The 12,624-nt window shown below is 40.2% G+C and overlaps 1 protein-coding gene across 2 annotated transcripts in view; it reads left to right on the forward strand.

Annotated features, from left to right (window-relative positions):
- Positions 1-7,733: 7,733 nt before the first annotated feature.
- Positions 7,734-12,624, forward strand: part of gpm6bb (glycoprotein M6Bb) — a 28,013-nt gene continuing 23,122 nt past the window's right edge. For both annotated transcript variants that reach the window (XM_041057364.1, XM_041057366.1), the window contains exon 1: positions 7,734-7,872. In XM_041057364.1, coding sequence (XP_040913298.1) covers positions 7,869-7,872 — 4 coding nt within the window. In that variant the 5' untranslated portion in view covers positions 7,734-7,868. The remainder of the gene's footprint in view (positions 7,873-12,624) is intronic.

A 12,624-nucleotide genomic window follows, 5' to 3' on the forward strand; every position in this document is an offset into this window, starting at 1 on the left:
GGTCAGATACATTTTGAAAAACAAGAATCCCAAAAAATAAACAAATAAATAAGTAAACAATCACATTATGATTGATTTCTAAAAAGCACTGAATTCATTTTTAGGCACAAATCTTCTGTTTGTTTTTGCTCTTAGTTTGAAGTGCTTGTTATTGCTTCACTCACTTGGCTGTTTTACATTTCACAGATCTTTTTTCAAAATGAACAATATTTGCATGTTCATAGTTTTGTTTTTTTACACTGACGGAGAAGGATTAGACGTATTTTTACCATTTTTAACAAGGTAATTGAACTTCACCTAGAAAAAAACAGATCAGATTCAAAATTATTATTCCAAGCTGAGTATTTTCATTGTCTGCAGGGGATCTTTGATGTTATACACCGAGAAAATGTTACACCACAAGACTCTTTTTACACTTCTTCCAGGGTCATGGGCTGAGACGCAGCTGTTGGGAGGACACACAGAGAGAACGACTTGATCACAGTGCAACTGATGGTGTCGTGAGAGATGCTTTGCCTGGCAGCATCACATCTCCCCTCTGTGGCTTTCGCAGTCCTAAAAGGGCTGCACAGGAAGTGAGCATTGACCTAAAAAATAGCCTTTTCCCACAAAGGTCTGAGAATGTACAACTTCATCAACGGTATGTTGCTTCGTGGAGTGTAAGGCGTACCCGTGAACCACATGGTGAAACACCACCATTAACTGCCCAATGTTAGGTCATGTGGTGAAGCTAAGAAAACTGGTGAACTATGTCACCTCAGTTTTTACTTAACACAGAACTTGTTTTGTCTGGGAAACTTTGATAAAACGCACACGTACATGCACCTCAGAAGTACATTTCTCATTCTGCTGCTACACTAAGGGTGGATCAGTGTGGCTGAGGTTCAGTGATGAATTTTGTTCCCCACCAGCTCTCTGATGGGTTCATTTTATAACAAAACAGGGCATCCAGAAGAAAATAGTAACACTCCACTGGCCTCTGTCTCTGAGTAGAGCCCAACAGTGTCCCTCTCTCTTTGTACAGTGTGTGCTGTGAGTAGAATTGTGTTTCCAGTGTTTAATGATGCACAGGTTTAAACATTGTGAAAACCAATTTTGTGCTGCAAAAGAAAGGAAGCGGGGGTCTGAGAAGTAAAATTAGATCATTTATTCTTTTGAAAATCCTTATCTTAAAATGCCATATCTAAAGCAAAGAAATTTAGATGAAAATAGTCCAGTCTACCAAACTCAGCTTCAGTGAATTGGTAAACTAATTGAAAATGGTAATGCATGCCTGCTATTATCAGGTCAGCAAAAGACACAAAGACACAGATCTACCACAGTGTTCACAATAAAAGCCCAATTTCCCTTGACACGGAGGAACTGCAGGCAACAGTGCATACACAGTAACATCAACTTTCAGACCATGTACTCTAGTTTATGTTAAGGCACATGCTAGCAAACTGCTTTAATGAGATGCTAACAGGTTTGTCTATTTCACACTGACATAAACGTGGTGAACAATGCTAGTTCCCGTCCTGGCATTCACCTCATTTGTTCTTTCCAAGTAAGGAACAAGAACTGTTGCAGCACCAGGGAGAGGATGAAGATAAAATCCATTTGGCAAATAAGTAATCACTCCAAACAACACAAGGAGCTCACAGTCTGCAGTGTATTACTGTGAGAGTTAGATCGCTAATGGTTCCTTTGAGAATCATGTCCTGTTTGTTGAATTAAATACAAAACCACACAGAAACATCCCCATTTGGAGGTCACCAAACCTGTAAATGAATAAAATATGAGAAGATGCATTTATGTCTAATTAATATTGACACAGTGTTGGGGAAGACACTGCAGGGAAATTATGTTCAAGGCTGGTGGAGAGTAATCAGCCTGCAAATGGACGCAATGATGCATTACTTCAATATAAAACTTGAATGATGCCACTCTTCAATTTGACATAATTGCCTTTGGGAATGGTAATAGTTCCAAAGATAACAAGCATTTACAGAACAAGTACTGAAGGTTATCCATCTACAGAACAGTATTCAATATATGGATTTGGTGATTGTATGTACATACACCTCATGTAGTCAGAGCACATCTTGTCATTCTTTTGATTGTGTAAAGAAACAGATTCTATGTTTCGCCACAGATGCAAAGATCTAATAGTAATCACACCTAAGAATGCATTATTAAATATTTCTAATCAGTTCAATGACAGATGAAGTTTTATCTGAATTCTGAAAGATTAGTATTAAATAGTAAGTAGCAATTAGAAATATTAGTAAACTATCAAATAAAATTGTGCAATAACCTACATTTGTTCAATATCCTAAAAAATATCTGTAAAATATCAGATGAAAATTGTCACATTCTGAGAAAACAGAACCAAAATATCCCAAAAATGAATATAGGCAAGCTTTTTTATATTTCTTAAAAATGTAAATCTTAAGAGTTAAAAAAGGACAGAGATGTAAAGCACACATGCATTCACACACAAGACTACGCGCCTTCATCCCAGACTCAGGAGAGTCAACAGGAGAGCAGCTGCTTGGAGGTGATACCGTTCAAATAACATAAGTCGCCTGTCATCCAAGGAGTTGATAATTTCCCTCAGGTAAACTCAAGCGCACTACTTTCTTAATCTGTCAAGTAACATAACGGGAGTCCTCTGGAGAAATGCAATTTTCAACATTTGCGAGGGGAAGACAAATAACACTAATGCCATTTATTAATTGAAAATGCCTAATAATCTGTTAACAAACAGACAGTATAGGCTGTGCGTGCCACTTCTTTCAAGGCCCATCCAAAGCAACGAATGAGTGTTTGGGTTGAACACAGATCAGTGATTTCTGTCAGAAGAAACAGTTTGTGATTCATCTGCAAATCGAACATGTCAGTCAAGCTTTGTTCCAAAGGCTGACTCTCATTAGTGCTTTTCCTCTGGTGTACTGCATTATGATGGAAAAATAATGAATTCTGGGTCATAACAAATGTTAGATAGATAGATAGATAGATAGATAGATAGATAGATAGATAGATAGATAGATAGATAGATAGATAGATAGATAGTGCGACTGAACAATTCAGTGATTTTGTTCTCTGTACCTGGAGGCTGCCAAAAAATGATCCACTAGATGGCAGCATAGTACAGACTAATGTGAGAACTGTTGCCTGATTAGTTCAGTTACTCCAACAATTAATTCAAAGGGTTCTTTTCCAACAGAAAAACACACTCAAACGCTATGTTCATCAGTGAAACAGCTTCAAACAACACTTAAAATGTAGCCTAATAACACAACTTTTCTCTAATGTGGTAGATGTTTTTTACTGACATGTGGTCCCTGCCCATGGCCACTGCTGCCAGCCAGCAAATGATGGGAGTGGTGACGAGACTCCAACAAGAGTTTACATCAGTATTAGGGTGAAGTTTAGGGTGACGTGTCCATTTTAACTTCCTTCCTCTCGTATTTTGGTCGTCTGTTTGTTCTACATGTGCAGGAATCAAACGTTTTTTTTGTCCCTGAACATTCAACACACAGCTGATGGTGTCTTCATGATGCATCCTGTACACCATGGAGACTAACAGAGTTGCAATGACCCAATTATCTCTGGAGGCTGAGTCACGAGGGTGTGCATAGTTGCTCTTTGTTTTTCCATTCCCAGAGTTAAGTGTGTGTGTGTATTGAGTCCTCCAAATCTGGCCACTCCCAACTCTCTTCACTCTTAACACCACCAGAAATTAGGAGCAGCAGATGATACACAGTCTGTAGCACTGTTACAGCACGGCTGGACTGTGTTTTCTCACTCCATTTCACACTCTAGATTTCACCCAGGTCTAGGGGGATCTAATAGTAACACAAGTTTTTTTTTTTTTTTTTGCACATGGGTTTGAGGAGATAACTAGCCTGGATGTAACTTCCCGCCCAGCCCCCAGCTGTGCATGGAGTTGTTTTGTTACTGCCCTCTGCCTGAGGCCATGAGGGCAATAAATTACATGAGCTCAGTTCTGCTTACATGTTCATCACTCCCCTTAACCCGCTGGAGTCGGTCACCACCGCTTCACTGCAGTCGGTTTTGACTCATAAGCACTGGTGGTGTTTTGTGTTTACGGAGCCTCCAGCAGAGACTGAAATATATGAAACTCCTCCAAGATGGAAAATGGAGAACTGACTAAATGAGAAGCCATTTGTGAGCTTCAGTAAAGGTTGACATACTCAGATACCCAATAAAGTTGGGGATTAGTTTGGAAAAACACTGGACAAAAGACTCAGACTCAGCCATACTTTGTCGCTGGGTGGCATGTGTTTTCAACTTGTAGGCAGGATTTAGTTTTATAGGCAAGCTGAATAGATTAAACTCTTTTGATAGCCTTTTGTGGATAGTGGTAAACAACATATTTCCTCTGTATTTTCCCTGAGATGGCAATGAAACATTATTTTCCACTTCTTCTCAAATACAAAACCAGATGTTGATTCCACACTAAACCTCATTTGTTGTTCACTTCACTATGAGGTTAAAGTATCAGGAACAGTTGCATTCTGAGTTGAAAGGGATTTGATTTTAGACCTTCATCATGTGTTGTGGTTGTTTACATTCATTTTCCTATTGAGTTGTGTGCTCATTGTTCGAATGAGCCATCTGCCAACGCATATTTGACACCAGGCACTGGGTTTCCAGAAGGTTTTATGAGTTGAGAGTTTTTTCGAGCCACTGAGGAGCAACTAATCCTTCAGCTTATCAGCAATGCTGGAGATATACATTTTCACCTGACAGTAATGAAGCAATTCTTTAACAAAGAATGTTATCATTAATATTATTTATAAACAACAAAATGGCACATTGTCTCTGTGACAAATGATAAATATATAAGAAAATTCTGACTGAAAAGTCTGTGTTTGCTGAGCCAGTGTTTCCTAGGAAAATAGTCAAATGTCTCCAAGTATAATGAGCACCCAAAAAACAACTGAGCTGGAAGGACTTTGCTTGCACTAACCTCACTGAGCTTTTTCTGTAAATGTGTGCAATAACTGGATGTTTGCCGGCCTGTTTCTTAACATTTGTTCACCCCAAAAAAAAGGTATTTGGAAAAAGTGAAGTAATCGATTAAATTATCTTTAGCACACAATCAATACTGGATTCTGGATTCGATATCTCACGGCAAAGAGATAATTTGTAATGTTTTTGAAGATTAGGCTCTTTTGTTTTGTTCAGTGATATAAGCAGAGAGAATTCTTATTCAGGTTCTGTTATGCAGCATTATGAGCTGACACATTAAGGAACGCCTTGCCCGACCTAGTCATGTACGTGTCGAACTGATGCCAAGTTCACTCTGAATATGCTGTACACCGCTATTCACTGTGTCAGCCATTTTCTCAGTGGTTTGTAACCATGGTGGCTGTTGTGTTTGGTACAGCTCTGCAGCAGCTTTTCTTTATTTGCAATTAGGCCCTGCAGGATTACCTCAGTTTGCCTCTGCTGCCTGCCATCAGCACTGTTTCACTGTGCTTATTCTTAATTAGAAACATAACATAAATTAGAACAGTAAAAATTGCTTCAAGAAATGCTTGGTCTTCAGCTGTAACTCCTTGTATTGCTTCTTCGGTAAGAAAAACACTTGAAAAAGACAGTATTACTGTATTTGATGCTATGCCCATGTTAGATGTATATCGATATTCTAGTTTAAAGCAATCAAACGCTCAGTAAATCAGTAGGCTGACAGCTCCAAACAGCCGTGTCCAAGGCCTAATTCAGTGCTAGACAGCTAAATCTGCTAGGTGCCCATTTTTATGAATGAAGTATTTCCAGAATGTAGTTTAAATCTGACATTTGAAGTGGTTTTATTTCACCTAGTGATTATTTGCATATTAGATGGCACTGCAATTATATTAAAAATGTTGTTAAACACATCATGTCTGATGTGTTTTGTTGTGCCGTGGTCCACCCTTATAACAGTTGCATGCCTGCTGTCTGCCAGCTGCCGTGCCTGCTGTAACAGCCAGCACAGTGCTGGAATGTTCCCATGCAGATCCTCTATTGACACACACACACACACACTAACATGCAGCTCATGCACACTGACAGAAAGAACGCCAACACGAAGCAGCCGCGGCACTTTCAGCTCATGCAGATGCAGATTTCTGATAACAAACTGAAGAAGCATCAGCCAAACGTATTCTGAACTGTAAACTGATATTACTGCATGTGGTTTATCACACATGAAGAGAATAATTTAAAAGTTGTTGGACACTTGCAGTGCTGACACTGAATGATAAAAGGAGCTTGGAAGAAATACAGAAATAAATATATTAAATGTAAATGATCAAATATACATCTTGCCAGAACTGCGGATACTTTTGAAAAAAGAAAAACCTAACTTATTAACATTTACACTATCATAGCCCAAAAGGTAAATGTGCACTGTGCATTAAAAAGAAAAAAGAAAAAAAAAAATATATATATATATATACATATATATTTGAAAAAAAAAGGATGACATTGTCTTTGTAACTCTGAAGTTGACCAGTTAAATATTTGTCTTTTGGAGGCTTTTGTGTTTGCCACGTTGGGCAGATGCCCTGTTTGACCATGAAACAACCCATTGAGAATTGCCCACTTGGCCACCAATGAAAAGACTGGATTGGATTAGGGGGTGCTCAGACCTCCTTGGATACCGGATACCAGCGCACTGGACTGATGATGACTGGCATTGTTTCTGTAAGGCCCCATCTTTGTGAAAGACTGCTATTTATTGCATTTCTCCACAGAAACATCAAACGTGAGCGATATCTTTAAAATCAGTCCCCTTGTTCACCCATGTGTATGTGGGCATGCATGTTACTATACAAAAGTGGTCACTTTTGGGGTTGTTTCCACAGACACTGTAAAACTATAGTTGTAACTGTATGCACATACAAGTGTCGATTAAATAGGATGCATAGATTTGTGCAAATGTGTATTTAAATAAGTTTGTTGCCCTTCATTGGGGATGTTGAGGTACGTGGAAGACTTTTGGACACAAGGATGGGTAGAAGTGGTGTTGTTTTGAATGGGATGGGAAAAATAATCTGCATTTGTATTTACAGTGTTCTTTAATGTAGTTCTTCAACAATTTTATATAATGAAACCAAGTTAAAGATAAATAACTTTTTTTTTTTTTGCCCATTTTCACTTAAGAAACAGCTGCATTATTCAAACCCCAATTGTTTGCTTCACATTTACAGTCAAGTCACAATGTTGAGCCTCTGTTGTTCCAAAAACCAAATTCCCAGTGATCTTGGAAAAACCCAGTTTTTTTTTTTTTTTAACACTTAACGCTGTCCTGAAGTTATTTTCCAGAACTTTCCAACCACCTATTGCATGCACACAAAATTAAAAAAAAAAAAAAAAAAAAAAGATTTTTTAACCCATTTGATAAGTTGACCACAGCAATTCCAAATCCCAGGTAGCCCAAAATGACATATGTTTGAGCTGCTTTTGAACAATGTGAAACAAAAATAATCAGAGCAACAGATCCCTTTTCTTTTTTTTTTTTTCCTGAAAAACAAATACTTGGCTCTGTGACTTGAATGTAATGGTCATGCGAGAGAGGCACAAACCGGTGTAGCTCATTTTGTGGTCTCTGACCTGTGAAAATACATGCACACCACACACCTGATAACACTTTATCTTGATTGAAGTCAGCGCATTTGATGACCCCCCCCCCCGCCCACCCTCGCCATTCCGTGGTGACGTCACACAGGCTGTCTCCAAAGGGACGCAGCGTCGAGTGTTTGAGCAGCCAGGCGGCCAGCGCGCATCCCAGGACGCAACATCAGTGTAGCTGGGGCTCAACTTTGCTCGCTAAACTTCGGACACTTTGGGGAAACTTACACGAAAAAGGAAACATGGGTAAGTTGTACCGACAAAATGATCCAGTGTAGCCCGCAGATGGACATAAGTATCGCTCTATCGGGATGACAGCGTGCTTCATACTTTTGTTATTGTTGCTGCAAATGTTTGCTTTAACGTAAACTGAACTGATTTCACTCTTTTGCTTCCGCTAGACCTACAAGCGGGCAGATTTACCTGACCCGGTTTCATGAGAATCAGCATTAGAGCAGTCTGCTGAAGCAACCTGAGGAAAGCGATTAGGGAGATTAAGTCTATCAGGATTCCTGCAGTCAGCTCTGTTCGAGTCCTCGGAGGTGTTAAGTCCAGATCAACTTGCTGTTTCTACTGTCTCTAACCACCTATTTCAATAGGTGCTTTAACTATTAGGACAGACCGTTTGATCAAAACTTGTTTTCAGCTGCTCACGCCTTTCATTTAGGAGCCTTTATTGATCATTATTGGTCAGCAGTGATTGATCATGTTGTAGTGTTTGACAGTCTTTGTCATAAAGGTGAAAGGTTGTTGTTCTGGTATTTCTCAGCCAAACCCCTCAGTATGTTTTGCTGGTAAAGAATGACTAATAATTACTGGGAAAAAAAAGACATTAACAAGCAACATGTTGTATTAGTCAGATGCTGTGTGTCATGCCAGAGCTTGTAATTGCTATCTGAAGGACTGAGCTGAGACTGTCCCATCTTTAAATCAGTCCCAAGTGTTGGCCATCTGTGCTCCCAACCTGGGGGGGGGAGCATGCCATGGATGTTTAGTAACTTCTCGCTGACTTTAAGACTTTAAAGCTATGATGAACTGTGAACCAGATGGGACAGTAGACACGAAAAACACTCGGCTTTCAGGCTTTCACTCCCAATTGTTCTCATCCTTCACTGGATTTGATATGTAACAGTAAAATGACACAGAATGCCGTTTCCAACTTTCTGTGCTGGCTTTGGGCGGCATTCAGGGGCTTGTGTTGTTTGCCTCGGTGCAACTGAGGCCAGAGGAGAACACTGTGTGAGAATGTGTATCAGTGCTCATTAATTCGCTCTGAAGCTCTCACAGAGGCGTCTTTGTGCTCCTAATTTGGAGCTGCTCCTTTGTGCGACTTCAGTGGCTCTTAATGTAGAGAGAGAAGTTCAGTGAATTGCAAGTTTCAGAGCGGATGCCTTGTGAACTAATTCCCCACAGACCCTTTTTTCACTTTCTCACAGAGGTTATTACTCTGCATGGCGATCGACCTTTGTGCATTGTCCACTTGCCAAAGCTTCCGTTTTATATTCGAAGATTCTTTATGGCCCTTTCAGGAAAAATAGTGCAGCCTGTTGTTGTGTGCATGGGGAGGTTAATTTGGAGACCTGCTAGTTGCTGTAAAGGTCGCCCTTTGTTGTGTCAGAGCAACGGATATCATACAGATGTGCTGTGCTTTGCTGTGTTTCATGTGAAGTAGCTTTGAAAACAGAAAATGGATTAGCTGCGTGCATGAAACATTTCAGCCCAAAATAAACAGGATGACTTGAAGCTGACTGTGCGTGGAGCTGTGAAGTGAAGATGTCATTCGAGGGCTATATAACTTATGTCTGATTTGATTTCACGCTGACCTTCACCATGCAGAGGGGCCACATGTTTTTTCAGAGAGATTCTCCGCTGTCCTTGCGGTGATCGATTTAACAGTACATTGGCCTGTGTTTAGGATGTGGGAGGACAACTTGGCTTCAGTCCACTGAGCTCGATTCAGGAGGAGGCAGCAAGTCATTTTCCCCAAATATCTTGTTAAGCTCTTGGTGTTAGTCCTGTGACAATTACTCAGCCAGAAGTATTTGGTTGCTATGAGCCTCCCTGATAAGTAAGCACATGGCAGAAAATTGTCATTTCAGTTCAACTTGGATATTTTAACACTGAGGCAATCAGCTGATGAGAAAGTGTTGGCCTGAAGATAAAAATGTTCTTTCTTGTGATCATACTCTTTTCAGCCATAAAAGCATAACATGCTACTGCACACTGGGTGTAATACGTTTTCCGTGCAGCAGATTGTAACCTCTAAACTGCCAGGAAGAAACGTCAAACACAAGAAAAGTTTGTTTTTTATTTTCCACTAAACTTCTTGGCAGTGTTAAAGACAAATTTGGAAAAGCAGTTTCGAAGCTTTCAGTCTCATACAGTGTGGAAAATGAATCTTTTCGATTTATGCCTTTTACAGATACAATTTAATTATGTGCTCAACTTAGAAAGCTTTCTTATGACAGGAGATTTTACTAATCAAATACAGAAAATTTCGGACATGACTGCAAACACTGTGTCTGTTCTTCTTGGAGCCAGATCCTGATTTCAGAAAAAAAAAAAAAAGGAAAGATTGTTTTTCCTTATGGAAACTCATGAACTTCTGCTCAGAGTGTTTTGTTTTCTGCGTGGTGGTCTTGTGGAAAAGGTCATCGAGGCTGGATGCAAACCGGATCCAAATGTTACATCATTGTTTTTTTGAGTAATACAAGAAAAATAGAGGTAATCACAGCTGACGACTTTGAATCTGTGTTCAGTTGAACATGTTGCTGTGGTTCAACGGCTCAGCTGTTACTGACTCATGGTTTGCTGGTGTACATGTACAGGCATAAAAATGGTGTCAGATGTTAATGGTGTCATAATTATACGAAAGGCCTCATGATAAAATCTGATTGATTCTGTTCTTCAGTGATCCACGCACACAAGAGTTGGACAGTCCTCTCATAATGATTTTTACATGTGTGTCTGGGTAGTGTCTCTGAGGTGTCAGCCGTCTTGTGCTCTTTAATGTTGAGCATTCCTGCTCCATGTGACTAAGGATGTCTGGAAAGTGTCTGATTATTTAGCTCATACATCAGCAGTGATTACTGTCACAGACGCATTGCCATGGACAGCATGTGCTGTGACCTTGCATCCTGATTCTGAGGAGAGGAAAGACCCATGACTGTTAATGCTGAGCCAGCGGAGGTGTTTTTCCATCTTTTGGAATCAACATCTTGTCAACTAATGGCGGAGCAATAACAGAAAGTCAGTTAAATTTTCCCTGCTCTCCCAGAACTTGTGCGATTTGTGGGTCACGTGCGTCTGTTCCCAAGAGATACAGAGAAAAACACAGGACTGCAAGAATGACTCACTGCAGAGATGGTCAAAGGGTGCTGAGAGCGAAAATTGAACTTGGCTGTTTTGTGTTTGCTTGTATGAATCAAAGCATTCTCTCGCTAACTCCAAAAAGATGCTTCCCTTGAGTTTCCTGAGTCTAAAATGTGATTCAGGCCAAATAAACTATGTGCAAGCATTTTACGACCGATCCCACGTTTTTATGTCACCATCAATAACCCCTATATTGCTTTACGTCTCTGGTTTGCAACCATTAATTACAGTGAATATCCTCCATAATGAGGTAGATGCTGTCATGGTTACATGATTTCTGGGCTTCTTTCCATTTGGCATTGGATATGATAGAGCATCTTTGGTAATTATACAGTAGATGATGCTCATACAGTATTTTTTTGCAACTGTGTTGCTCTAAAAAAAGACACCCCTTTAGTTCAATCAGGACTTCATTCATCTCCTGCTTCCCTTCCTGGTCCACTGTGTTTCCTCTGAACTCTCCCTCCTCTCCGTCTCTCCTCTCTGTCTTTCTCTTGGGGTCTCTCTGCCTTTATATATGTTTTTTTTGGTTTACCTTCAGCACTTTGTGTCTGCTGGAGCCTTCATGTTAATTTGTTGAGCTTAATAAGTCCTCCGACAACAAAGAGGGCCATTGAGTATTGTGACACGAAATGATAGGAATAGAAGTTCCTGAGTGGGGATGCTTGTTCAAGCATGTGCCTCGGCCGTCACTTTTACTAAAAGCCTATTCACAGTTGAACAGAAGGGATGTAAGTGGATGCATGGATGTCTCTCTGCGTGTGTTTGCGAGTTCACCCTTGTTAGAGAGATGTCACAGTCACTCTGCCACATGGTAGGAACAGGATGGCATTTAAATATCTGAAAATAGTCCCTATATGCAAAAAGACCACAGCTTCTCAGATATGCAAAGGCAGCTGAACCCTGGGGTTATATAAAACATGCCACTGATACAGTCTGTCCTTTATCTTATCTGCATGACTTCAGGAAAAAGACCCACGATTATCGAGGTTAAACTGTCAAATACATGCATAATAAGATCTAATTTGAATTTTTTCTTTCTTCAGTTTTACAGTGTCTTGGGGTTAGTGTATGTATGTAGAGTGCAGAGGTGATATTTGCCAGTGGAGCAGCAATCTGTACCAGTGTTTTGTTCACAGTCAGATGACTGTTCCAGAAGGCCTGTGGGGGAAATAATGGGTTGGCGAAAGCAAAGAGCCCCTGCAGCTGATGAACATTCACTAACTCATTCAACAGGCTTTCAGCCTCACTGCAGGATTTTCAGCAGTGAGCCACTCTGCAGCACTATGTATGACTGCATTCACTATGGCACCAAAGACACCAACATTGATTAAATAGTCAATAATGTTTTCCCAGAATGACCTATTTTCTTTTGCCAGCCCTGGGTAAGCAAGTAAATAGATCATAATGCACGTACTGTTGAAGCTGGTGAGTGAGGGGGGGGATTGCTCTACAAAAAATATATGCCTGTGGCAGAAAGGCCTGTGCTGGCTAATGCAAAGGATATCGAGGGGATTAGAGCCGTGGGTTGACCACCAGGGTTAAATGCCGAAGCCAGTTGCAGATGCACTATGTGGTTGTGCTTAGATTTTGTCCCTGCAGGGTTGTTTGAGGGAAAAGGTTGAA

The sequence above is a fragment of the Toxotes jaculatrix genome, chromosome 15, assembly GCF_017976425.1.
Source record: "Toxotes jaculatrix isolate fToxJac2 chromosome 15, fToxJac2.pri, whole genome shotgun sequence".
NCBI classification, from domain to species: Eukaryota; Metazoa; Chordata; class Actinopteri; family Toxotidae; genus Toxotes; species Toxotes jaculatrix.